Source organism: Oreochromis aureus, linkage group 23 (assembly GCF_013358895.1).
Source record: "Oreochromis aureus strain Israel breed Guangdong linkage group 23, ZZ_aureus, whole genome shotgun sequence".
Lineage (NCBI taxonomy): Eukaryota > Metazoa > Chordata > Actinopteri > Cichliformes > Cichlidae > Oreochromis > Oreochromis aureus.
In genome coordinates this window covers 16,071,100-16,098,936 of record NC_052963.1, presented here as the reverse complement: position 1 = coordinate 16,098,936, position 27,837 = coordinate 16,071,100, and the positions used below count along the sequence as shown (strand labels likewise).

General features: G+C 42.0%; 2 protein-coding genes across 2 annotated transcripts; one reads left to right on the top strand and one right to left on the bottom strand.

Moving 5' to 3' along the window:
* The first annotated feature begins 1,550 nt into the window (after positions 1 to 1,550).
* gart (phosphoribosylglycinamide formyltransferase) lies at positions 1,551 to 12,944 on the top strand. Its single transcript, XM_031737486.2, has 23 exons — positions 1,551 to 1,644; positions 1,815 to 1,912; positions 3,355 to 3,504; positions 4,117 to 4,212; positions 4,291 to 4,465; positions 5,109 to 5,220; positions 7,327 to 7,395; positions 7,539 to 7,664; positions 7,766 to 7,853; positions 7,933 to 8,018; positions 8,106 to 8,274; positions 8,620 to 8,851; positions 9,131 to 9,225; positions 9,556 to 9,665; positions 9,772 to 9,970; positions 10,065 to 10,316; positions 10,398 to 10,550; positions 10,698 to 10,901; positions 10,987 to 11,145; positions 11,558 to 11,688; positions 11,908 to 12,049; positions 12,143 to 12,258; positions 12,361 to 12,944. The coding sequence occupies exons 3-23, from the start codon at positions 3,360 to 3,362 to the stop codon at positions 12,553 to 12,555; spliced, it is 3,054 nt and encodes a 1,017-aa protein (XP_031593346.1). The 5' UTR covers positions 1,551 to 1,644; positions 1,815 to 1,912; positions 3,355 to 3,359; the 3' UTR covers positions 12,556 to 12,944.
* Positions 12,945 to 12,950: 6 nt separating this feature from the next.
* Positions 12,951 to 14,442, bottom strand: n6amt1 (N-6 adenine-specific DNA methyltransferase 1). The gene is made up of 6 exons (XM_031737489.2): positions 14,134 to 14,442; positions 13,961 to 14,047; positions 13,771 to 13,861; positions 13,617 to 13,700; positions 13,391 to 13,532; positions 12,951 to 13,310 (listed from the first exon to the last, which is right to left on the bottom strand). The coding sequence occupies exons 1-6, from the start codon at positions 14,268 to 14,270 to the stop codon at positions 13,195 to 13,197; spliced, it is 657 nt and encodes a 218-aa protein (XP_031593349.1). The 5' UTR covers positions 14,271 to 14,442; the 3' UTR covers positions 12,951 to 13,194.
* Between the last annotated feature and the right edge of the window lie 13,395 nt (positions 14,443 to 27,837).

The window sequence follows — 27,837 nt, the reverse complement described above, 5'->3', positions numbered from 1 at the left end:
CTGTGCTCGACAGTTGGTACAGTGTTTTTAGGTTTGAAAGCTTCACCTTTACTACTCTAAACATACCACTTGTCACTGTGGCTGAAAAGCTCAGTCTTTGTCTGATCTGACCATAAAACCTTTCCCGAGAGGGCATGTAACTTGTCCACGTGAGCAGCTGCAAATTTCAGTCAAGCTTGAAGGTGTAAATTTTGGAGCAGATGTAAAGCTCTGGCAGCATCACTCTACACTGTGTGGAGTGACGCTGTCGCACCAGAAACAAATTTCCTCTCCTGAGGGTAACAGTTTAGGGTTTCTTCCAGATCTTGGCAAAGTAGTGACACGTGTGAATAATGTGCATTTACATACAAGTGATGATACTGTTGTCTTGCAGTTGTCGTTCTCCTTAATCTTCACTGAGTTCCAGGACTTGCACATTGTTCTGAGTATTGGTTAATTGTGTTTGTTGGTTCGTGTTTCTTTTGTATCTCGTTTACTGAGTTGTTTTGTCTTTTATATGTCTTGATTTATAGGTTTATTTTGCTTTAGTGGAGGGTTGCTCCACTGCGCTTGTTGTGGGGGCTAGGCACGTGTGGTGGATTCCCTCTGATGCATGTGAGCGTACACACCGGGAAATGGGTATTACGCATAATTTAAGTTGCAGTGAGGATGGCAGACAGACTACACTGGATCATTTTACTGAACCTTGTTATTTAAGTAACGTTTGTAAATAACGTGTCTTACTTAACGGTTCGGTATTCCCAGCCCTGCTACTTAAGAAGTTATTTAGCTCTACACTTTTAGTAGTTTTGTCCAATAAGCTTTGTTTTATGAACTTGACCTGCCTTGTCTCTGCTCGATAATAACAAGCCTGTGTGCCTTTTATAACTGTTACAACGTTTGCGCCTCCTATTGTAATCTCTCCTGGGGCGTAACTTCTTCCCCAGGTGGCGCTGTCATCACCATCTAGTTACCTTTACCGGTGTTGTGCCAAAAAGTGATTGTCTGCCAAAAACTGATTTCCGGTATTTGCCAAAAACTGATTGCTTGTATTTAAACTGCTATAAATAACTTATTGGTCTATAATATGTGAAACATATGTCAAATGTATCCCTCATCAATGATATCAAGTCATCTTGAGCAACAAACAACATTCCTGTAAGAAGGTAGAAGCCGTAATCAGTTTTTGGCAGTGACTTTTATATAACCTTTATTTATGCACTTAAAAAAATTCCTGTTCACTTTAAAAATGTCTCTTTTAAGAGTAATCTGGCCAAGAGGACAGCTGAAATTGCAACAAAAGCAAAAATAGTTCTGTAAACATATTTTAAGTGACAAAGGGGAGCTGATTGGTTATAATGTAACCAGTTACAAAGATACTTGAGAAACAGGTAATTTTTTAATTTTATATATAACCCCTTTGTAATACCTGTTCACCAAAGTCTATTTAGCAACATATGTTACGATATTACACATAAAAAACACACGGAAACATTGGAAATCAGTTTTTGGCAGGCAATCACCGGTTTTCCTAATTCGCGCCGCCACACTAGCACGAGATGGCGCACAAACTACAATTCCCATGATGCACTTGCCAGTTACATCCCAAGGAAGTTGTAGAATTCCCCAAAAAAGTGCCCCAGATTAGTTTGTACAACACATAAGGTAAGCAGCGAACACAAACGCCGATACGTTTGGACTTTGTTATGCTTCGTAGCACTTTAAGCTAACTTTTCGTAGCGTTTGCTAACGTATAGTGAATATATATATGTTGCATTGGATCCACGTGGTGTGTTGTGTGTGTGTGTGTGATGACATACTTTGCATCCCCTCAGTCAGTCAGCGGGCTGAGAGTAGAGGCTACACATCTGACTGCTGTCCTGGACTGGGCTCCGGCTAATTCCTGCTTCCCACATACACTTAACACGCGCAGGTAAGTGTTAAAACAGCACGCGACATGCTCACCCTACCCAGTTTAACGCGGTAATGTCGCTGAATGTACTTTTAGTGGAAGAGGATGGGATTGAATGCATTGCACAGACGATCCAAGAAAGTTTATTAGAGATTCAGTGGATGTTTGTTTGCTATTCTAGAGTAAATGCATGGAATTCTGTGTACATGCTGCCACCTTTTCACTGCTTTCTCAGAATAAAGCAGTGAAATTCAGTCATATACATTCTGGCACATGCCAGTGCAGTAATACCAGTTTTAAAGGCATCATTTAGCGCAGCATGTTGTGTAACAGTGTAAAAACAGCTTTGTCTGTGAAGGTTCTCAAAAAAAAAAAAATAGCTTTCTTAAATTCTTATTGGACTCATGCATCTCAAAAGCGAGTCACATGAGCGGAGTGATTTCAATCAAACCCGGCGATTTGGTTAATTGTTGAGCATGCGCGACCACTGTGCAACACACACGCCTTTGTGTTGTGTCTTATCCCTGAAGTCACTGCACTGATGCAGTGTATGTGCAAAAACTGGCCTTTACTATAGCAAACCATGCAGTTGCACAACCTCCCAGGGTTCAAGGAATGGGTTTCAGGTCAGCGCACATGGGGATGGTTTAAACTCTGACCCCAGTTTGTTTGATTTCAAGGGCCAACAAACAACTTTGTAGTCCCTTTCAGCTGTTTTATATCCACATCCTGCTTTCTAATAGATTCCCAATAGTTTGAAGTAAAAGGGATATGTTGGAATTTTTTTGATGTATTGGTCACGTTGTCTTAGTAACAGTACTTTGACTTTACAAGAGCAGTCTGAGGTGATAAAGGATTGTAAACTCTTTCCTTGGGGAAGAACAAATGTGTAAGCAACAGCTGTTTAAGGCCTTTGTTTGTTCTGTTGACCGTATTAAAAAGAGGCCAGTACTGTTCATTGTCAGAGACTGCTTTGTGTCCCCTGACTGATGCCTCTCCTCATGCATGCGATAGAAGAATTAAAGGTGTTGCTACTGCTACTACAGTGTCTGCGGGCTTTGTTAATTAAATTTCCACGACAAGGATAAAAAAAAATGCGTTGGATGAATACTCCAAAGATGGAGGGACTGCTGAATAACTGCCCAGCCACACTGTGGCTGTTACAGTTTTATTTTTCTATGCAAATTGAGCCTGTGTTTCCACTTGTTGCTGATTTAGCCTTGCCTGGTGACCATTCTGTGTAATTGTTGACTTGTGTTTATGTTCTACTTGATTGGATCCTTGTTATTGTGGGGATACAAGATAAAATGAGAGCAGCGGACTGACTGAAAAGGTCACCGCTTCCTCGCAGCTGTGCAGTTATAGGTCACCGTTTGCATGCAATTAAATGGGCGAGAGTGCCGGCAATTAAAGGTGGACGAGAAGATGAGTTTTGATGGTGTTGTTCTTCTTTTGCTGCTCAGGTGTCATGGCAGAGCGGGTGCTGGTGGTTGGCGGCGGTGGACGGGAACACGCGCTGGCGTGGAAGCTGGCCCAGTCGCCACAGGTCCAGCAGGTCCTGGTAGCCCCGGGTAATGCGGGCACGGCCGGCTGTGGAAAAATCAGCAATTCGGGTAAGTGGGAAGTGTTTTAGATATTAATACTCGACTGACGGGCAGCTTTGCGAAGATCAGGTGTCCCTCTGAGACACAAGTGTTCAGACAGTTTTTTAAAGGTCTTGCTGTGGCGTAAATCACTGCACCTATTACCCATGTTCCTAACAAAATGAAAAGAAATGAGGGATGACTCAAGATGACTTATGGGGATGACTTATGCACATCACATAAACCAGCAGCTGCAAAGCATCAAACCTGTAAATTGGAGTAAATGGCTCGCCTGCTTTGTGCAAAAGTAGCTGCACAGATTTCACACTAAAGCTGCGATGTGACACGTTTTTGCACTTTGCCAACATTCTAAGTTTCTAATCTTACAGATGAACTTCTTTGCGTTTCGTATCCTTCATCATTAGCGTTACTCATTAAGAGCTTTAATAAATATAGCACAAACTTTTAAGGCACCTCTGTTTAAGGTGACGATGAGGACGCTCGCACAGATATGTGTTAATTAATGCACTGATTGAGTTAATGACATAATTAGCTTAATGAGATATGCTCGGTATGCCATGGTGATTACACCGTCAAGCAGCTGAAGAATGAATGATGTCTAAGTGCTCACACTCTGTGCAGAGGTATCGGTGAGCAACCACACCATCCTGGCTCAGTTCTGCAAGGATCACCATGTGGGGCTGGTTGTGGTCGGACCTGAAGTTCCGCTGGCAGCAGGTAAATGCCGATCGTCTGTTTAAACTTGTATGATGGGTATGATTTTTATATTAAACGCACCTGTTGCTTCTCTTTCAGGTATTGTGGATGATCTGACGGCCGCAGGAGTTCCATGTTTCGGTCCTTCAGCCAAAGCAGCTCAGCTGGAGGCCAGTAAGAGCTTTTCCAAGGCCTTCATGGAACGTCACGGCATCCCCACAGCTCGCTACGGGTCCTTCACCGACCCCCAGAAGGCCTGTGACTACATCCGCACGTCAGTACTATAGAAGGATATGTGAGGCATTTACTTCATTAAAGTTACAGTTCTGGTTTTGGACTGTTGAAAACTCGGCTTGGTCCGGCTTAATTGAAGAAGTAGTTAGGATGGAGATGGGGTTTTCTGTTTATGGTAAAAGACTGTTTATGGCTGCGAAGTTTTGTTTTTAGAGCCGTGAAACGCATAAAAAGCGACACCGTGAAAGAAAATGGAAGTTTCCTTCCTCAGATGGCTTCATGAGTTAATGATCTAAGATGTAATGACCGCCTTTCTGATGAGCGAAGCCGCACGGAGCGATCCGGCATAAACAGATTTGTTACTTTTATCGACAAAGGGGAGGGTAAAAGAGAAAAAAATGTCTTGCGCTCGCTGAGAGTCGTTTCTCTGGTCGTGTAAAGCATCTTGGGCAGAACAACAGCTGCCATATTCTGACAGCCTTCATCCATACGGATCGCAAACCCATTCCCCAACAGCAGCGCACACTGCAAATGTTAAATGGTGCACAAAAAAAACATTTTATGCTCAGTATCAGCATCTGTTCAGTGTATATCTGTGTGTCTGTGGCGTCAGCGGGGGGGGGGCAGAGAAAAGATTCCTGTTGCACGTTACTCAGGTTTATTTCATCTCTTTGATTCTCCAGGGCCGACTTTCCAGCTCTGGTGGTGAAGGCCAGCGGTCTGGCTGCAGGGAAGGGAGTGATCGTGGCGCGAGATCAGGACGAGGCCTGTCAGGCCGTGATGGACATTATGAAGGTGTGAGACTATTAGGCTATTAAGCAGTACTGCAGCTCTTCATTAATCCCTGGCCTGATGTTATAGCAAGGAGGGGAAAGAGGGGAAAACGGGCAGCAGTATTTGGCTAAAATTTTTAATTGAAAATAGATAAATGAGTGTTGTAAAAGCTTCCTTTCTGAATATTCAGTCACGGCTGCCCACTGAGCAGTCCTCCTAGATCAGTGATGTATGTAATGTTCTCAATGCTAATTTCCCAGCACATTTCTGGGCTACTTAAAGCTGCTGTAATCATTATTTTTATATGAATGTTGGACCAAACTGCTGTGTGTGTATGAAAAGGGTGGGAATTAGCTCCAACTCTGCTCTTCCTCTTAATTTCACCTTTATGTTGTGGTTTAATTGGCTGTGCTGTTATGGTGCACGCTTCAGTCTTTTTAATGTCTTCAGATGCAAATTTTACACCATTTGCAGACAATGGACCTTATTTTATTTATTTATTTTTGAGAAGGACATGACTCAGGTCTCAAAAGTGAGCTTATTTTCGTTTTTTAGTGGTCAGCAGGGGGCGACTCTGCTGTCTGACTGTATAGACACCAGAATCAATAACATGTAAGGATTTCACAACAACAGAATTAATACGAGGAGAATTAACCAATTCTCGATACCCAGTGACAGCCTGGAATTAAATATGATGTTAACATTGTATTTTGTTGATGAGACACAGATTGTGGTTGCCGATTATCTTACGTGATGTTAGCAAAACTGCTTAACGTTAGCCGTTTCAAAACCTTTGGCCTAAGGAGCAAAACTGATTTGGCACCAGCAGTGCCAGCTGTCTCAAACAGAAAGCTAACGTGTATTTCCTGATGAAGTATAACGTTGACCGTTGCTACCGTGAGCTGAAACTTTAACTTTCTGCCACTTAAGGGAAAAAAAGAGAATAATTTGCCATCCGTAATTCAAAATTTCGTGTTACCTCATTTAAATTTCAATGTAATAATTCAAAATCACAGTTTTAGTTTACTAACTTGACACGCTGTGAAAATAACATGTTTTTGTCAGTTTTGAGCTAAGTTGAAGTTTCAGTTGCCAAAAAACAGGGAGAGGAGAAATGTGGCAGAAACAAGCTTTCAGGTGTTTTTCTGATTCGGAAGTATTGGGAAGTCTAAAACAGTATGTTACTATATTGTTGAGTTATTTACTATTAGTATGAGGAATGTCGGAGGAATTTTTCAAACTTTTCCTGCAATAAAACACAGAAAACACCTCAGTACACATAAAACTGTTAGTTTGTGAAATCCCGTTTTAAAGTCTGGAGTTTGGCATTGGGGCGGTGACCATGTTTGGACGAGAGGGTAAAGTGCTATTCTAGTTAGCATTGAGCATCAGTAGAGTGTAGCAGTGCAGACACAGATGACTGCTCGTTAGTGTTAACATCATTTAGAGTATTTACTCATCAAAAATAACAAAAAAAACCTGCAATTCCAGCTGGAAACTCTGGAATTCCAACCTACTCAGGAAAGCACCACTAAAGTCGGCTTCCCTGAGTATTCGAACACGTTTCTTCCAGGTCAAAGTCGTCTGCTTTGATCTGCTGCATCGTGTTTCCTGTTGCGAGCATCCAGAAGTGCTGCAGTGAAGTGAATTATAACATGCTACTTTTTTCTTTTTCTTTCTTCAAAGTTATGGCAGAAACATGCCACTTTGAACCCCTCATCCACTGCTACACAGCTGTCGTTATCTGTTGCCATTATTTTGCGTGCTAAACAAATCCTGCAGTGAATTATATTTTTGTAGGCAGCTCCTCATTTTTCTAGACTTTGTTGTGCCTTGTTTGTGCAAAGCTGCTTCTCCGCTCTGTATCCTCCCAAAAGAAATGGAACTGCAGAAGCCTTTAAACGCCTTTCTTCTTCTCTCTCAGACTGTTTCCCTTTAAAGCTGCACAGCAGCCTCAGGTGCCGAGTCGCCTGGTTAGTCAGTAGAATAATCGCTGGTGGAGTCTCAGAAGTTTTGTTTTTTTTTTTTGTTTTTTTTTACCCGATATATTGAGCTGTTGAAGAATTTTTGGGGAGGTAATTGGATCTGCCAGTGTCAACAGTTTGCTGTGTTTACTGTGCGCTCAAGGACGGAGCCTTTGGATCTGCGGGGGAGACGGTGGTGGTGGAGGAACTTCTGGAGGGAGAGGAAGTATCTGTGAGTGCAATAGTTTAACTTAGTCTGAGCAAACTTAAGCTTAAGCAAACTTAAACTTAAGAATTTTTTTATATACATGTGTATATATTTTTTCCCCCATCAAAATTGGTAAACTGCTTATCCCGCGTGCTCTGGTTTTGTAGTGCCTGTGTTTCAGCGACGGCCACTCGGTGTCACAGATGCCCCCTGCACAGGATCACAAGCGGCTGCAGGACGGTGACCTGGGCCCAAACACAGGCGGCATGGGAGCCTACTGTCCCACCCCTCAGGTAACGTTAACTTTATTCGTGCTGCACCACCCTGTTTGTGCTCTATTTTAGTTTTTGCTGGCTCTTTAATGGTTAAGCTGCTTTCTGTCACTGTGGCACAGGTGAGTCAGGAGCTGCTGCAGCAGATCACAGAGACTGTTCTGCAGAAGACCGTGGATGGGATGCGCGAGGAGGGAACACCCTATGTGGGTGAGTACCATCTTTATTCACTGTGTGCTGCAGCAGCCTTCATTTATTTTCACTTATCGTTTATGCTCTTGTCTTTCAGGTGTGCTGTACGCAGGCCTGATGCTGACAGAGCAGGGCCCGAAGGTGCTAGAGTTCAACTGCCGCTTCGGAGACCCCGAATGTCAGGTGTGTGTTTCACAGGCAGACGTCCACCTTTGCATCTCCTCTCTTTAAAACTAAGCGTTTCTCTCCGCTCTTGCTGTTTTCCTCCAGGTGCTGCTGCCGCTGTTGCAGAGCGACCTGTATGAAGTGATCATGAACACCATGAATGGCAAACTGGCCTCCAACGCCCCCGTGTGGCACCAGGACAGCTCTGCAGTCACTGTGGTCATGGCCAGCGGCGGTTACCCCGGCTCCTACAAGAAAGGAGTCGAAATCACAGGTACGGGAAATCTGCGGAGTCTTGTTTAAACTCGTCTGTGCTGAGTGAAGATGGTGGAGTGTGGCTTCACTTTTTCTGTGAGCCTCTCAGTCTGTGCATGTGCAAAACTGTAGTTTCTTTTTCCTTCATGTTAATGTTTCAGTCTGTGCTTCTGTAGATTTAATCTGTAATCCAAAACAAAAAGATACACACTTTATTGCAAAAAATGATGAAGTTATAAATGTAATGCATTAATTTCTGCAAGTGCTTTATTGAAAACACTACATCTAGATTTTTGGGATATATACTGTGTGTGCACGTTATAGTGCTTGGAACTGTCAGTGTAACACCTCGGCTCCTCCTCAGGGTTGTCCCTGGTTCAGGACATGGGGCTGCAGATTTTCCATGCCGGTACAGCCTTGAAAGAAGGAGGCGTGGTCTCCAGCGGTGGGCGGGTCTTGACTGTCACGGCAGTGAGGTCGTCTCTGGAGCTGGCCCTGCAGGCAGCCAATCAGGGGGTGGTGGCAGTTGGCTTCCCAGGCGCAGTGTACAGGCGCGACATCGGTCACCGAGCCATTGCTCACCTGAAACAGCACAGGTGTGTGTGTGTGGTTAAAAATCCTGTTGTGCTTTTGCTCACTCCTTTGCTGGATATCATGTATTTGAATAATAAACTGCGTCCTTGTTCTTCTTTCCGCGTGTATAAATTTTCATCTTCAGCTAATTAAGTTTTCCTGTAGCTGATCTAATTCACAGTGAGGAATTCCCGACTGATTTTCAGCCTCTTTCATTAGCCTCACTGTGACAGCAGCTGTAGACCAACATGATATTACCGACTGTCACAGTTCAGTGAGTGCTGATCAGTTGTCTCTGACAGAGGTCTGACCTATAAGGACAGCGGTGTGGACATTGCTGCCGGAAACAGGCTGGTGGACATGATCAAACCCCTGGCCAAGGCAACTTCCCGTTCTGGTAATTTTGTTCTTAACTGCAGAAACTGAACACAAAAGGAAGAAAAGCTTTGTATTGTGTTTACGCACAGCTTATGCGCTTGTATCTGTGATTGAATGTCAAACACAGAACATCAGGGGGAAATTGTTTAAATGCCACTTTGCAAACCTCATTTTATTTTCTTCTTTTTCTGCTGATGGAAACCTTTTTTCTAATTAGAAAACGCATTTTCAGTAATTGTAGTCATTAAATGCTGTGATTTTTATTACATCTGTTTTGTTCAGATAAAGCAGCCGTAGTCTAAACAACAAACTAGAACGAATGAGTCACTTGTTTTTCTGTCTTTGCCAGGATGTAATGCAGAACTCGGGGGCTTCGCTGGGCTCTTTGACCTGAAGGCGGCTGGATTTGTGGACCCGATCCTCGTATCTGGAACAGACGGAGTTGGGACTAAGCTCAAGGTGAGATTTTAGTCCTTGAAGGAGAATGGAGTAAAGGTAGTCACCTTTAAACCTTCGGTGTTTGGATTTTCTTTACTTTTTTTTTTTTTTTTATTTAAATCATCAGATTGCCCAGGCGTGCAGGCAGCATGGCAGCCTGGGTCAGGACCTGGTGGCCATGTGTGTAAACGATGTGCTGGCCCAGGGTGCTGAGCCACTCTTCTTCCTCGACTACTTCTCCTGTGGTAGCCTGGATGTGGACGTGGCCGCCTCGGTGGTCGGAGGCATCGCAAAGGCCTGCAAAACGGCCGGCTGCGCTCTGCTAGGTGAGAAACGAGACGTACCATTTGAGGATTATGAGGTAAGGTAGATCTGGTCTTGATGTTATGTTGAGTTCATGTCATCTGCTACTGCATGCAGGTGGTGAGACGGCTGAAATGCCGGGCGTCTATCCTCCAGGAGAGTACGACCTGGCCGGGTTCTGTGTCGGTGCAGTGGAACGAGGAGCCCTGCTGCCCAGACTGGGGGATATCTCCGAGGGGGACCTGCTGGTCGGAGTGGCCTCCTCTGGGGTTCACAGCAACGGCTTCAGTCTTGTCCGCAAAGTCCTGGAGAAGGCGAAGCTCAGCTACAGTTCCCCTGCTCCGTTTGGCGAGTCAGGACAGACTATTGGTGAGTCACGGAGATGAAGTGTGCCTTTGCTCCAAGTTACCCTTAACAGTTGAACTCAATTGTTTGTAATTCTGACTCCAGGGGAGGTTCTGCTGACTCCAACGAAGATCTACAGCCGCCTGCTCCTGCCGATCCTGCGCAGCGGAGCTGTCAAAGCTTATGCTCACATCACAGGTGGGGGCCTCCTGGAGAACATCACACGGGTGCTGCCACAGGAGCTGGCCGTGGATTTGGGTGAGACGAAAGCACAAACGCAAACTGTAGCATAGGAACAATGTGGAGAGGAAGAATAAGAATGTATAAAAACATTTAACAGAAGTGTTTTTATATTTAGCACAGTTACACCTCATTGATTATTTACGCGGTTTATGCATGGTACAGATGCCTCTCAGTGGACCATCCCCCCCGTGTTCTCCTGGCTCCACAAGGAAGGAGGTCTGAGCGAGGAGGAGATGGCCCGCACCTTCAACTGCGGCCTGGGAGCGGTGCTGGTGGTCGCCCCAGTGGACGCTCAGAGGGTCCTGAGCCAGCTTCAAGCCCACGAGGAGGCCTGGATTGTCGGTTCGCTGGCCCACAAGCAGCCCGGTGAGACTGTGAAATGCTGATGCTTTAAAAACAGGCTGGCGGGACAGAAACAAAGAGACTAAAAATGAACTTTGTGTTCACGCAGGGGCCGAACCTGTGGTGGTCCGCAACCTGAAAAACAGCCTACTCAATGCGGGACAGGCATCCAGCAAAGAGGTGGCAGTCGAGGCAAATCAGGGTTGTCACGACAACAGCATAGTACCACGCAAGAGGACAAAAGTAGGGGTTCTCATCTCTGGCACAGGTGTGTTTCTAATAATGGTGAAATGAGTTCATGCAAGTACCTTTGAAAAGCTGTTTAGGAAATCTGTGTGTGTGTGTCACATAAAAGCAACAGAAGAGTTTTTAAGTCTAACATTGTCACTGAAACATTGCGCCCTATGGTGGCAAAATATCATCTAGACAAGTTATTTGCAGTTTGTGAAAGCCATTTTATTTTCCAAAATACTGAAGTACAGTGTCAGGTGAGGACGTCTTCCTTCTGACTAACTGTTTTAAATGTATGTGGCTGGAGAGAGGTCGTACATGTAGTGCGGAAAAAGCGAAGGAGAAAAGAAGCTGTATCCTTGTATGTCTGCACCTTCAGACTCAAGATATGAAGGATCATATTTTTTTAAACCGGTGTCTAAAAATGAGCAATTATTCTGTTCTCCTAGGCACAAACCTGCAGGCCCTCATAGAGCAGGCCAAGCGTCCATGCAGCTCAGCTGAGATTGTGGTGGTGATTTCCAACAAACCGGGAGTTCAGGGCCTGAAAAGAGCATCGCTGGCTGGTATCCAGACCCGGGTAACAACCTGAAGTAGCTTTTCACATAATATGGGGGAAAAAAATGCATTTATGATAACACCCACTTCTTTGAGTGGGGTTTTGGAGATTTAAAAAGTCTGGATGAGCTCACTGATGTGAGTTTGGAATTAAATGAATAAATAAATACACCTTAAGCAGTGGTCTGATCCATGTGTGCACACTTTCTGGGGAAAAACCTGTCTGTCTGGCTCTGAATAGGTGGTGGACCACAAACTATTCGGCAGCCGCGCAGAGTTCGATGGCACCATTGATCGCGTGCTGGAAGAATTTGGGGTGGAGCTGGTGTGTCTGGCTGGGTTCATGAGGATCCTCACTGGAACTTTTGTCAAGAAATGGAATGGTAAGCTCCCTGAAGCGCATCTTTTCTTCTGTGAAATATCACAGAGGTGTCGGAGTAAGTTTTCTTACGGTTTCACTGTGTTTGTTGTCCCAGGTAAGCTGCTGAACATCCATCCATCTCTGCTGCCCTCGTTCAAGGGTGTGAATGCCCAGAAACAGGCTCTGCAGGCTGGTGTGAGGGTCACCGGCTGCACGGTCCACTTTGTAGCAGTAAGTAGGAGCTTGTTTTAAGTTCAGATATGAAAACTAAGGAGCAGAGTTGTGGGAGGCGGGAAAGTTTAACATTTTGCTGTGGCGTCTGTACTTGATCAGGAGGAGGTGGACGCAGGAGCCATCATCGTGCAGGAGGCGGTGCCCGTGCTGGGTAGCGACACAGAGGAGAGTCTCTCCGACAGAATCAGAGAGGCCGAGCACCGAGCCTTCCCCGCAGCGCTGGAGCTGGTGGCGAGCGGCGCTGTGAGCCTTGGAGAGGATGGACGCATCAGCTGGAAGTCTCACTCAAGTTAAAAATAAATAATAATAATAATAATAATGTGCCGTTTACAGCAATTCCAGTTTACTTCTGTTACACAAAAATGGTTTTGGAGAAATGGAGACACTAACACAGCAGAGTGATGAGTAGAAAAAAGTTTACTTTTATTTTGAACCTTCAGCTGACCTTTGAACACATCATGTGCTTTAGGGTCACTTAAAACTTTTGAACAAACCCAGATAAGAAATGACTGCATTAACTACATTCCACTTATACCTTGTAGATTTGCACTGGACTCTGCTGGATCACTAAATAACAGATTTAGCATGATGAGCCTTCTTGTTAAAGTATCTGAATGCTTGATTATGAGGTTTTGAATGTTGTCATTGGTGACTTGATAATAAAAACTGGGATTGAATGCAAACAGTCATTGTAAGGATTTCAATCATTTATTTTTGATAGTGGCTGTTTTTTGTCCAGAGTCCTAAATGTCGTTCCACGTATCCAGCTTGGATTACAAATATCCTTTGACTGATCCAATTCCTTGCACAGTTTTCCCATGCTGTTCGTCCTGCAGAGATTCAACAGCTGTCCAGTTGTCCATGATTTGCTCTTGTTGAATTCTGCCTCAGGGGCTAAAAGAAATGCATCCTGGACAAACATGTCCAAGGAAGTCATGTTTGTTGGTTCCTGTGGAAACGCAGGACGGACAGCCTCTCGTTTCTCGCTCTCGTAGACAAGCACGACTCTCCCTTCAAGCCACTTTGGCCCAGTAGGCGGATGATCTCCTCTGGTTAAGAAAGGAAAAAAAGACTATTCAAACTTCAATTCCTTACAATGAATAATTTGCCATGAATAAAGTCAACCAACCTGGATCATTCTCAGCAATTGTGATGAGGTAAAACAGCCCTTTATTGGACAGCAGCTGCACCACAGCTGGCAGAAATCTGTCGGTCACCTCTCGCCCTCTCTCCCCTCCAGCCCAGGCGGCCTCGATGCCTGTGCTGCCCACCTGAAAAAGAAAACCCACTGTGTAGCTGTGGAGGTTAATGGACATGCCAGAACTTCATTAAGCCTGCTGAACTGTGTGAGGCACCTCTTCTGAAGGCGTAACCACGTAGGGAGGGTTAAAGAGGAGTATGTCCACTTTCCCACACAGCTGGGGCAGAAGAGAGTCAGCCTGCAGGAGGAACAACATTCAGATATGCAGGTTTTGAAAACCCCAACCCATAATAGCAGGTGACTATTACCAGGTCTGTGATCAGCGGCTGCAGGGACACCCTGTTACAGGAAGCAGTCTCTGCTGTGCATTGTGCTGCTGCAGGATTCACATCAGTGCAACTGAAACAGAAATGCATGCGTACATGACACTGGATGCTATGTTCTACATCAGTAAGTCCCATTGGCTGGACATTGCTGCTAGGAACCAGAATGGCTCACATATATAAAGCCGAAGGTCCCACCACCGACGCCAGGAATGCAGACACCACTCCTGAGCCACTGCCCACCTCCAAACATACACACGGGCTGAAAACGGAGAAGAGGCACTTAAAAGACTTTGATAAAAATGTGTGTGTGTGTCTACTGGAAATAATACTCGATCTATGGCTAACCTCATCCGCTGTAGCCGGTCTGCATCTTTCTCCAGAGCATCAATCAGGAGGAAGGAGTCCTCCGCCGGCTCGTAAACCTCTCGGAAGTCTCCTTGTCCAGCGTGGGAATAAAGCGGCGTGGGGTAGCTCGTGCTCATGCTCACTCTACAGCTCACTAACTACCCACTCCTCCATCTGCTGCCTCACACTAAGGAATCAAGGTCGGCAGAGCCACTGTTTAATGTTTGAGGACAATATGCCCAAACCCATGCTAAAAATAAAGCTAGCTCAGCCCCGGAGACTACAGCACTAGCTAGCACGTTCTTGCTGTACTTCCTTGTATAGAACAACGTCACGGTGACGTCACTCCTAACCAAAATAAACATCAAACAAAAGATGATTTTAATAATTTATACAACAAACAACATTAAAACAATGTATTGTTGTTGTTGTTGTTTTTAAACTTATTTAAAACATTTTTAGTGCCAAAACAGGATCATTTGCATTTTGGAATTACGTGTTTACAGGCATATTACATTTTTTTAATCTACTAAAATAAAAAATTTATGGAGAAGCCAGTGTAATATTTTGACAGCAATACATCATTGTTTTCTTTTAGTCTGAAAAAGTTAAATAAATAAATAAATAAAATGAATTAATAAAATTAAAATTTCAATTTGTTGAAATGTACAAAACAAATTTTGTACAGAGTTATAGTTTTGTTTTTTTCTTATTAGCATTTTTTTTTTGTATTTATTATTTTATTTTGAGTTTTTGGTTTCAATTCAATTTAGTTCCAGTTAGTTTCCAGAGCTGATTTTCTTATTTCAGTTTATTTTTTTATTATGTCTAGTTCAGTTTTTATTAGTTTCAGTGTTAGTTTTAGTCTTTATAATTATTATATTACGGAGGGCATATGTCAGAGACAAGGAAACAAGAAAATTAGTACAGGTATTAAAATAAAATTTTGAAAGCAGCTGACTCAATCAGCTCAGTAGATATCAGTCTCAATAAACATCCCAAATCAGGCAAATTGTTTTTTAGCTTTGTTTTTACCAAACTAACAAATACTAAAACTAAAGATATTTATTCAATATTTTTGTTTTATTTTAGTTACTTTTTCCAGGTTCACAAAATCATTTAGTTTGTTGCCTGAAGGCCAAAAGATCACAAGCATGCAGTACTGATCTTTGGCTTCATACCTTACACACAGAGATTTCTCCAAATTTTCTGAATCATTTGATTAAATTATGGTCTGTAGGAAATGAATTATTCAAAGTCCTCACAATTTCACATATTAGAAACATTTACTGCAACTTGATGAATCCCAACGTCTGAGAAACTCTGCCTCTCTAAGATGCTCCTTTTATACTGATCAGTTGCCTATTAATCAATCTGGTTAGAAAATGTTCCTCCATCTGTTTCCTCTTAGTACAATTTACTTTTCCAACCTTTTGTTGCCCCACCCCCCTAATCTCAATGTTTTGAAGTGTGTTGCTGCCACAGAATTCAAAATTTTATGTTTTCTATGTTCTCTTAGGGAAATATGAGTGTTTTTCAGAATTGGGTTTGTAATCACAATCAGAATCAGAATCAGAATACTTTATTAATCCTGAATCTTTATTAATCTGGGGGCCAAGTGAAGGTACTACAACAGTACCTTCACTTGGCCCCCAGACCCCTCCATCAACTAATCCCCCAAAACATCCAGCAAACTCATTAAACTAATACACACAAATAATAATACCTTTGAGATCAAATTATAGCTTCTCACCCATCAGCAAAACAACTGCCTTCCGTGGTTAATACCAGTGAGGTGCGTCTCATTAGCAAGCTTGCTTGTTTCATCATGACGCTGTTAGGTAGCACTTCTTTGCCACTGAGGCACTGGGCCAATCTGAGGTGTTAAAACAAATATACTGTAATGATGCAACACAACACAAAAGGACAGGTAAACATTTTTTTTTGTGATCGCCTGTTTAAACAGTCAGAAAGTTTGGATGGTCTGTGCAGGCTTTACATGTAATACCCACTTCTAATCATACTGTGGAGAAAAATGTGCTTAAAATCCCTCACCAACCATAATCCTGCACAGTAGGTGTTTTTTTTCAGCACTGCAATAAGTGTCATTGTTAGATTACAGTAAAACCTTAGCAGCTAGACTTGCCATCTGTTTACAGTGTGCCTACTGACATTTACAACAGTTTATTTTACTGCTCTGTATAGAATACAAGCTTTCCAGTATAATACTATGACCTGTTTGGTTGCCATAATTTGTTGTTTTAGTGTTCCTGTTACACGTCTTCACTGCGCCTCGCCTCCAGCTTCATGTCTTCCTTGAAACATGACAAAGTAAAAGCACTGTCAATGTTCCCCTTTCCTATGCACCACGTGGATATGGGATCATTCCTGTATGAAACCGTTTCAAAATCATCCTGAAGGTAAATGCTAAACCCAATGTCATCCATTTCTACAGAAGTGGCAGTCATGTAACTACTGTGATAAATCTGTTGAAGTCCAACTCAGTCTCTCAACATTTATAAGCCAGTATTAGATCATCAAACGTATTTTAATTTTACACAAAGATAACCGAAGTAAATAAAAAATGCAGTTTTTAAATGACAGTTTCATTTATTAAAGGAAGGCAGTTATCCAAACCTCCATGGCCGTGTGTTAAAAGTAATTGTCCTCTAAACCTAAAAACTGTTTGGGCCAACCTTGGCAGCAAGAACTGTAATCAAGCATTTGTGGCAATGAGCCTTTCACATAGTTGTGGAGGAATTTTGGTCCACTCTTCTTTGCAGAATTGTTGTAACTCAGACACATTGCAGGGTTTTCCAGCATGAACTGCCTGTTTAAGGTCATGCCTCAGCATCTCAATCTGATATTAGTTTTATATCACATGCAACGGGACTCAAACATTCCAAAGAGTGATGAGACTAAGTCTCATCAGTCTACAGAATATTTTCCCAAAAGTCTTGGGCATCATCAATTTTTATTTATTTATTTATTTTTTTAACTTTTTGTCAGCAGTGGTTTTTTCCTTGTACTCCTTAATGGATGTCATTTTTGTCCAGTCTCTTTCTAAACTCTGACCTTAAGTGAGAGGCAACAGAGGCCTGTGGTTCTGTAAATGTTGTTCTGGGGGTTTTTTTGTGGCCTCATGGATGAATCGTTTTTGCACTATTGGAGTAATTTTTGTGCGCCAGTCACTCCTGGGAAGCTTCACCACTGTTCCAAGTTTTCTACATTTCCCCAAGTCCCAAAGCTTTAGAAATGGCTTTGTAAACATTTCCAGAATTATAGATGTCAATGACTTAGTTTCTCAGCTGTATTTAGATTGTGCCATGATGTGTTGCTTTTTGAGATCTGTTAGCCTAATTCACTTTGTCAGACAGGCTCTATTCAAGTGATTTCTTGATTGAGCAAGTTTGCCAGTTATAAGGCCTGAGTGTGACTAGTGAAATTGAAAAAAAGTGATCAGTAATAATTAGGGCTGTCAACGTTAACGCGTTAGCGTGTCATCATGATTAACGTGATTAAAATTTTTAATGCATTTCACCCATCTGGAGCGCAAAATGGACAAACTTTGGACAAACTGCCCAAAATGCGTTGAAAGAGACATTTCAGGGATTTTGAGTCTTTCTGCACTCCAGATACGTTAATTGCATTAAAAAATGTAATTGCATTAATCGTGATGACTGATTAATCCGCGTTAACGCATTAAGGTTGACAGCCCTATAATCATTTGTGTGTATTTAGTAGCTGCCAAAATTGCTGAACTTGTATTACAGTGATTCTTGAGATAAGGGACAAAACATGTCTGCCAGATAAAACCCAATTTTGGGGTTAAAAATATGCATACAAGTGTTAACCCAACTGACTAAAAGACAAACCAAGGCAATGTTTATGCAACAAATTTATGATTTTGCATTTTTTTATACATATATATTTATTTTAAATGGTACAATACATTACCAGTACCTTAAAAATCCATTGTCCAGAAGCAGGTGTGATAATATTAAAATACAGAAAAAAAATTAAAAGTAATGTAAAATTAAACATCATGGCTCTCGTCACTAAGTATTTAAGTCAATACCTTATATAATATCAAAATATGCAACTGAAAATTTATTTTTACACATTTTTTAAGTGATTAAAATCGTGTCCAGAGTTTTTGTCACCATGAGATTTTTTTAAAGTACAGAAAAAATCAGGAATTATTGTGGGTAGCTTACACCCTGAGGACCCCTTTACCACTTCCTGTGGCATACCTTTCTGATAAAACTCTGTGTCACAACCATAGTGCATCAACACCAAAGTCGATGTAATGCAAGATTTAATTTTTTTTTTTTTGTAAAAAGAGCTTAATTTAGGTTGATTGTAGAGGCCATAAGCAACTGATGAAAAACAAGATGGCTTCTGTAAGAAAAACACGTGTTATGAAAGAAAGTAGGGTATTTTAAAGATAAGATAAAGATGACCTTTATTAGTCCCACAGGTGGGAAATTTGTTTTGTTACAGCAAAAGTGCAAAGTTATGTAGCAGAAATTAGAAACACTGGAATGCAATAAAATAAAATAAAATGCCATATACAATAGAATAAAAATAGAATAATATATACAATAGAATAAAATAGAATACAAATACTATATACAACTGAGTAAGAAAATACAAAAGTACAACTTTGTCAGAGAAAGAATTGCACATATAGCAGTCTTATTGCACGTGTGAGGGTTTGATCAGCTGCAAAAGTCTTTATTGTGGAGTCTGACAGCAGTGGGGAGGAAAGACCTGCGAAATCTCTCCGTCCCACACCGTGGGTGCCGTAGTCTCCCACTGAAGGAGCTGCTCAGTGCTGTCACAGTCTCATGCATGGGGTGGGAGATGTTGTCCAACAGTGATGACAGCTTAGCCGCCATTCTCCTGTCACTCACCACCTCCACTGGGTCCAGAGGGCATCCTAGAACAGAGCTGGCCCTTCTGATCAGCCTGTTCAGTCTCTTCCTGTCCCCAGCAGAGATGTTGCCGCCCCAGCAGACCACACCGTAAAAGATGGCTGAGGCCACCACAGAGTCATAGAAGGTCTTCAGGAGTGGGCCCTCCACTCCAAACGACCTGAGTCTCCGCAGCAGGTACAGCCTGCTCTGCCCTTTCCTGTAGAGGGCGTCTGAGTTATGAGTCCAGTCCAGTTTGTTGTTCAGATGAACACCAAGGTACCTGTAGCTGTCCACAGCCTCAATGTCCACACCTTGGATGTTCAGTGGTTGCAGAGGAGGATGTTTGTGCCTGCGGAAGTCTACCACCAGCTCCTTGGTTTTACTGGCGTTGATCTGGAGGTAGTTCAGTTGGCACCAGTCCACAAAGTCTTGGGATAGTCCTCTGTACTCCTTGTCGTCCCCATCAGTGATGAGGCCGACTATTGCAGAGTCATCAGAGAACTTCTGCAGGAAGCACTGGGTGGAGTTGTGGGAGAAGTCTGCAGTGTAGATGGTGAAGAGGAACGGTGCCAGAACCGTTCCCTGTGGGGCCCCCGTACTGCAGACGACCCTGTCCGACACACAGCCCTGAGTCCTCACATACTGTGGTCGGTCGGTGAGGTAGTCCAGAATCCAGGTAGTGAGGTGATGGTCCACTCCAGAGTTCTCCAGCTTGTCCTTCACCATCAGGATTTTTGTCTGACGGTGTTGACCATTTTTCTAATGATGTTGACAAATGCCACAAAAGTGTGCTATTCATCAATTATATTAAGTCATTTTTATTAATATTTCAGTCATATTACTTCCTGTGTATTTTACTGATATTTCTGCTTTACAGATGTGTCAAATATTATCGAATTTGCCTTATCTTGAATCTCATTGTTTATGTATACATTATTAATCCTTTAGGAAAATGCTTAGTCCTCTGCATTTAACCCATTCACTCAGTGATGCAGTGGGCAGCTACAAATCCAGGATAGCCGCTGTTCGTTGGATTTGAATGCCCAACCTTCCGATCATGTGGCATCTACTGAGCTATCTCTGCCCCAAGAGCTGGTCTTTAAGTGATGATGTATGAATCCTGCTTCCGGGCCCAAACTACTCTGTGTTTATTAAGCCTGTTGTGCTGTTAAAATGTTTTAATGGTTTTTATCTTGTTCTGTTTAATCTGAACAAGCCCCTAAAAACAGTCAGTGATCACTGTTGGCCTAACCATCAGAAACCCTTGCATTAACTTTTATCAAGTGAAAAAAGTTAGCGTTCATCCTCCAGCTTCACTGTGTTTATGTTATGCTAACATAGCTGTGTCACTAGCGATCACCTAGCACATCATTATATACCAGCTAGTCCAACTTCAGTAACCTGACAAAAGTCACTGCTGTTTAGTTTTCTGTCTTCATTTATGTTGGAATGTAGGTGGAAACCAGCGAGCTAACTTCTAACTCAGCCACACTGATCATTTTATTAAAGATGAAAGAATTTAGACAATTTGTAACTCTCAGTGATGCTGCAGAGTTCCTTTGACTTTGGGATCTGCAGCGGAGTTTGGACCTGGAAATGGCTAATGACATCAGACTTAAAGGCCGGATAGCATTTCTATTGCTTAATGCATAATTGTGTTGTGAATATTCATCCTTAATCTGTAAAAAAGCATAAGGTTCAGAAAAACTATAGTAATTACAAGATGGTACAGTTCAGGCTAGAATGGCAAAGGGGAACCTGTCAGTAGAGGAATGAAAGAGAAGGAACATGGAGTGTCAAAAAAGGAGATAAAAATTAACAGCCAGCCTGAGATGAAGAAAGAGTTTCTCATAAAGGAAAGGGAAAGATGGAGAAATAGAGTGAAAGAGGGAAAAATAAAGAACATCAGTGATCTGAAAGAAAGAGAAAAAAAGGCAGAAGAGAAGGTTTTGGAAACAAGCACGGAGAGACAAAAGGAGAGAAAGTACAGCAGGGTCTAAACACACAACCACAGAGTACTTTAGGAATCAAGGAGTAGTAGGTAGCTACTTGCTGGTGAACTATTAAGATGTAGAACTTGACATGTGCAAAAACAGAATTGTTATGATGTGTCTTGTGATATTACATAAGTTGTTAAGGTTTAGTGGTCATTTTGAAAGAAATAATATCTTGTTTTCTACTAGTGTGTCACCACCGTCAGATTTGTGTCACCACCGTCAGCACCTTGTCAACTCCATAATATGGAGTTTTTGTTTATTTTTCTCTTTTGAAGAACCATATATTTTCCTCCCTCATGATCTTCCAATAAAAATACGTAATTTTCTCAATAAATGTGTAATTTGCATGCTGCTAAATATGATTGTTTCTTATAGAGATTAAATACAAGCTTCTGAAAATATGTATGACTGTAACTCTAATAATAAAAAGCCAAAACAATCTTACTTTTAAACGTGGTATAATTAGTTTGAAAACATATGTGCATAAACAGTCAAACAGAGAAGCTGCTAATAGCCAAAATAGCCAAAACAATTTAATTTAAAATATATATATTTTGCATTCCTTTGTGTCTGACAGTGTTGACAAAAACCTTGCACTTCTCCAGCATAAACATAAATTATTAAAACATGTTACACCTGGGAGATTGTACCAAAACATGGTGAGACAGCCAAAACTTTGTGTAACAATTATATGTAAATATGTTTTTGAAAAATCAAAAAATATATTTTAGAAAATTAAAACCTGTTTTGTCCCTAATCTCAGGATTATCTTTGTTTAATATAAAAATATATTAAAATTTGTATGACGATCTGAAACTTCTAAGTCTGACTAATACACAAAACAACTAAGAAATCAAAAGAGGGCCAATCACAGATGTTATTGTTTTATGCATAAATAGAAGACAAATATGGGGTTGTATTAACGTCCCTGGCAATACTTGTCCTGCTGTACTATATACAGTTTAGGCCCAAATTATTAGCCCTTGTGAAATTAGACAACACTCTTGATTTCAATATAAAAATGACCATTAACAACAAGTGTTTGTTTTTATAGTGTATCTGTTTCCAAGATAACAATGTCCACTAAGTTTAATTAGGATATTTTATGATACACCGAGTTGAAACAAGAAAGGGCAAAAATGAGACATCCAAAATTATTAGCCCTATGGCCATTAATAGACAATACTGTACACTTTCGGAACCACAATCAACAATAATCTCTTAAAGTAGGTCTTTACTAGGTTGGCACAGGTCTCCTGAGGGATTTTGGCCCATTCCTCCATTGCAAATTGTTCTAGCTGGTCTAAATTGCACGGTTTCCGATCATGGACATTCACTTTGAGCACTTGCCACAAATTCTCAATAGGACTGAGGTCTGGGCTCTGTGTAGGCCACTCCAGGATTTTGGTTTTGGTATCCTTGAGGAACTGTTGGACTAATTTCAATATATGCTTTGGGTCATTGTCTTGTTTGAAGACCCAGCAATGACCTAAGCCTAGACTACAAGAAGATTTTTGCATATCCCCCCTCAAAATGTCAACATAATTTTCTTTTTTCATGATGGCATCCACCCGAACAAGGCTTCCTTTGCCTGAGGCTGCAAAATAGCCCCAAACCATGTTTAACTGTGGGAACAGTGTTCCAGGGTTGAAAGCCTGTCCCTTTATTCTCCAAACATAAGCAACATACATGTGCCCAAACAGTTCCAGTTTAGTCTTATCAGACCACAACACAGACTTCCAAAACTCATGTTTACCTTTCAAATGTTCACGGGCAAACCTCAGTCGGGTTGTGATGTGCCGCTATTTGAGTAAAGGGGTTCTTCTGGGACGATGGACCTGAAGCCCACCATGATGAAGAGCTGTAACAACTGTGTTCCTTGAAACATCAATTCCAGAAGAGGCCAGGTCAGCAACAATTGTCTTGACAGATGTCTGGGGTTCCTTGCTGACATCTCTGACTATTTTCCTCTCCAGAGTTCTTGAAATCTTGCGCTTATGGCCACGGCCAGGTGTGTTTCTTACAGAATTTGTCTCATTGTACTTGACAATGATGCAACGTACAGCGTTTCTAGACACTGTGAATCGCTTGGAAATGGCAGTCTTCCCCCTTATCATGAGCCTGTACTATCTTCTTTCTGAGCTCAAGACTGATTTCGTTTGTCTTTGACATGGTTTGTAACAGTAATCCCTCTCATGTGTTTGAGTGCCCTGTTCCTTGCAGTCTTTTTATGCTTATTGAATGGTGTTAGGAAGCCAATTGACTGCACAGGTGTGGTTTCAAAGCAGATTGGTTAATTACTGTAGGTGTGTTTTGAAAGCAAGCATTCACATGGGGCTAATATTTTAAACCACACCATTTTTTACTGTATTTAATATAAAGCAAACCGAAAAATGTATTTTCCACTGCAAAATGTACAGAAAGCTACTAACCCACATAGAAAACAGGTCTGGCCCGGATCTGGCATCGGGCTGGCACTTCTGACTGACTGGTGTCATGGCAGAGTGTATGTCAACCAGATGTGGGCCAGGTCTGGCAATGATGGCACTATTTATGTTCCTATTTTCCTATTTTAGTTAGAAGACCCAAATGCCATGTTGCAATACTATACTGCTATGGTAGCCAATGTTTCAAATGCAGGTTTGACAGGTTTATGAGTGTACACGTGAGTGTCTTTGCCAGTGAGTGGCTGTAGCTCAGGCGGTAGAGCAGGTCACCTACTGATTGGAAGGTTAGTGGTTTGATCCCTGGTTCCTCCAGTCTGCATGGCGAACGTATGAATGTAGTTAGGAAGCACTCAGTTAAGAGAAAGTGCGTGATTGGCTGAATGTGGCGTGTTGCATAGAGCACTTTGAGTAATCCAGGAGACTAGAAAAGCACTATATAAGAATCAGTCCATTCACTGTCTGAACAGAGTTTCGTCGTGTTACTTTTGCACTCCTTTGCATGTTCTGGCACATGTTGTTATTACATGGCTTGATTAAGGTACACATTAGGCTGACATCTGGGGCCAGAGCTGAAACTGTTCTGGGCCAGCACAGGGCCAGCAGTGTGTCTACAACTGGCCCGTGGCTCCACACCACTTACAGATGGCCCACATACTGCAAAGAATGATGGCCCTTTGGTGGCCCAGATCAGGTTTGCCAGAGGTAATCCACACATGGGCCAGCACAGGACCACCAGTGTGAATACAACTGGCCTTGTGCTGGCCCATATGTGGGCCACCTCTGGCAAACCAGGTCTGGGCCACCAAAGGGCCGTCATTCTTTGCAGTATGTGGGCCATGTGTAATCACATTGTGTAGGCAAGATGCGCGCCATACCAATTTTGCTATGTGGGAAATAGTACTGGTGAATGTTTGATTATATCAAGTTTCATCAATGCTGCAAACACTGGGAAGAAGTTTAGGAAAATGTTCCATAATTCCTGGAGAGCTAATAATTTTGGCCTCAACTGTAAATGTTGCATTAGTCTGTTGTTAGGTAGGTAACGTGATGACATCATACTACATGTATAGGTATATAGACATACAAATACAAAAGTGTTAGAAGTGCATGAGAGTGACAAATGGTTCATTTTGGTCAGTAGGTGGTTGCTTGGCAATATGTGATATAGATAAGAACCATCAGAGGCCTAAGATGTAACTGTGTGCCAGTTTTGGCTTCTGCACTCTTGATTGTGTAGGAGGTCTCAGATGGAAATTGATTTCACTCAGTGCATAATTGTTGGAATAATATAGGATCTAAGCATGCAGTCTCACACTATTCTTCAGTGAGTAGTAACTTCATATTACTAAAAACACCATCTGACATATAGCTGGATGAAAAGCCTGAGCCCACTCTGCCGTCTTTACAGTAAATGAGAAGCTAGCCACTGGTTTGGTTAGATTAGGCTCCCCAAAACGTACGGTAATAAAATTCTGTCGAAGTCACCAATTAACACAGATTAGTTCAATCTGCTCAAAAAGACATAGTAATAGTGGCTTCAGAAGCAATGACGTCAATATTTGCTTTTAAGTCCTGGCAAGCATGATAACAAGTGTACTTTGAAGTGCTTCCTATATCCTGTTCATAACTATGTCTTTTCAGATGGTTATGTGAAACATTAAAGGGCTTTAATGACCTCTTAATGTTTAAAACTAAACTTCTAAGACAGTGATGAAGGTCCCTGTTTAACTTTTAGAGCATTTTTGCCTGGGGTACTTATAATGGCCTGTTAACCTTCAGCTCATAAACAATTTAACTTTTAAAGCCTTTGTAAAGTACAGTTTATTTGAAAGTGTACTCAAAAGCTGAAAACTGTAACGACAAGAGAGAAAACGGTAGGGGAGAAAAATGAGGTTGAAGATGATGATGCTCAGTCAGGGGTGTTACATCACTCTTGTTGGGTCCCTGTAAAAAATTACAGAGTGGTGTTTGAAGAGGAGAAAGGGGCAACCTGGCAAATAGTTGAACCTCTTCCCTTTGACTGCATGCACATGCATGCACCGCTCCCCCCCGGGTGGCTCTGTGGGTCCTCCCCTCTGCTTCCCCAACCTCAACTGTGACCCACCTGCTGTGACCCACCTCAGAGAGCACTCATCCCTACACCCTGCTGGCCCCCATCTCACTGCTCACTGTGGTGGTCAACCTGCTCGTTGTCATCCTCATCTCCCACTTCCAGCAGCTCCACACCTCGACCAATGCGCTGCTCCTGTCCCTGGCCATGTCTGACCTAGGCCTGAACAACATCAAGACTTGTTGGCTGCTGGGGAGGCTGATGTGTGCTCTCAGTCCTTATTTGTCTTACTGCCTTATCTCTGTCTCGTTGGGCAGCATGGCTCTCATAGCTGTAGATCACCATATAGCCAAATTCTGTGACCTGTGACTGAGTCATTTTTTATCCGTAGGCACAAAAATGCTCAAGGTGCTGGTTATTTCCACAACAGCAAAGAAAAAATAACTTCTCTACATGACAAATAATACAGATACAATACCTAAATAATAAAGTAAAGCCCCAATTTGTGTTTTACTGTAACCAAACTATGTGCTGTTGCATATGAAATAATTTCACGGTAGAGCTGGGCGATATAAGATTTTTTCATATCACGATATGTTTTTTTCATTTCAGGCGATAACGATATATATCACGATATAAGCCAAATAACTATATATGTAAGATTTAAATGTGATGTCACTCACAAGTAAAATGTGAAATAATCATCAGCTTGTTTTGATTTAAATATTTATTTCCCATAATAAGTTCAACAGGGCAGATGTACTTAAAATGAGGCTTCAGTTTTACGCAAAATAAAGGCAAATATTGCAAACTACACAAAAGGTAGCCGCTAAAGCATTTAAGTTTCAAAATAGAACAAACAAAACAGACTACTAAATTGTGAGTTCCACTTAGAAACAAAATATTAATTCTAAAAATAAATCTTAGTTTATTTTACAGAAAAAGAGACAAAATTGACCAACTTATATAATATTGCTTTGGAAGCGCTGTCTGAGAGAAATGTTTGTGTCCAGGGAGTTGGTAACGAGGATCCATTACCTTAATTAGCTGCTTGAATCCTTCATTTTCGACCGTGTTTATTGGTAGCATGTCCCTTAGCAAGAAAGTAAGCTATGGCATTCGTTATGTTGCTATGGCTCTTACCTTTTTTGTCATATGGTAAGACGCTGGCAAAAGCCAACTCAATTGACTGTTGCTGCTTCACAGGGATTCTCCTGGTTGTTTTCGATGACGAATTAGCGCTTTCAGTCAGAGATTGAGGTTTTTGTCTGAGGCTAACAACATTATTAAATTAATGCATGTAAGGTGAACTAGCCAACACCGTCGTAGTTACATGCGGCTGTCTTCTTGTTTGATAGAGTGATACCATATATGCCCTATAGCTGCAGAAAAGGCTAACATTGTTATCTTTTTACAAAAAACCCCAGCTAAACATGAGAGGTTTTAGGACAATGTTTGTGTTTTCCATTGTTTAAGCACCGGTTACAACCAAAGGAGGTATGTTGTATCAGCAGAAAAGGCTAACTTGGTTATCATTTTGCAGAAAAAAAGAGACTGCTACAAAATAAAAACATAACAGGTTTTTGGACAAAGTTTGTGTTCTCCATTCTTTAAGCACCGGTTCGAGCACCGTTCGAGCACCGTTTAAGCACCGGCACCGTTTCAAAAGTACTGGTTTGGCACCGGTATCGGATAAAACCTAAACGATACCCATCCCTACTGTTAACACCCTGGTGAAGAAAGCCCATCAAGACTCTACTGCATCAGTGGATTGAAAAACTTTAAACTTCCGCTTTTGTTGGAGGGAACTCAGGAACTTCTACACTTGTTCTATAGAGGATTCTTAGTGGGAGTACCGAGCTGCACATGATCTGACCTCATGGCTCTTAGGAGGGTGGCCCACTCAGTCAAGAGGACCATCAAGTCCAACCTTCCTGATCTGCAGCACATTCAGCGCCGTGAAAAAGTTTTTGCCCCCTTCCTGAGTTCTTATTTTTTACATATTTGTCTCACTTACATGTTTCAGATCATCAAAGATATATATCATGTCCATTAGAGCAGATATGTCCATCACTAGTTTTGAGCACAGCAGACCCATCTGCAGTTAAAACATTGCGAGAGGCAGCCAATCAGAAGAAGACCAGTCGATTTAAAGACATAGTGACCCTAAAGAGAGAGGAGCTAAAGCATCTTGGGCTGAAGGGCAGCACCAAGGCACAGCATGATACAAATGAGGTATTTTTTAACCATGAACTATGCAAAGCTACTCTAGAATTATCATGCAAAGGTAC

Coding starts and splice junctions, on each gene's coding strand:
- n6amt1 (XM_031737489.2), bottom strand. CDS start 14,270: ATGAGCACGAGCTACCCCACGCCGCTTTATTCCCACGCTGGACAAGGA. Junction 13,701..13,770: donor AGCCGCTGATCACAGACCTG/GTAATAGTCACC, acceptor TTCCTCCTGCAG/GCTGACTCTCTTCTGCCCCA. Junction 13,311..13,390: donor AATTGCTGAGAATGATCCAG/GTTGGTTGACTT, acceptor TTTCTTAACCAG/AGGAGATCATCCGCCTACTG.
- gart (XM_031737486.2), top strand. CDS start 3,360: ATGGCAGAGCGGGTGCTGGTGGTTGGCGGCGGTGGACGGGAACACGCG. Junction 7,854..7,932: donor GGAGGGAACACCCTATGTGG/GTGAGTACCATC, acceptor CTTGTCTTTCAG/GTGTGCTGTACGCAGGCCTG. Junction 8,019..8,105: donor TCGGAGACCCCGAATGTCAG/GTGTGTGTTTCA, acceptor GTTTTCCTCCAG/GTGCTGCTGCCGCTGTTGCA.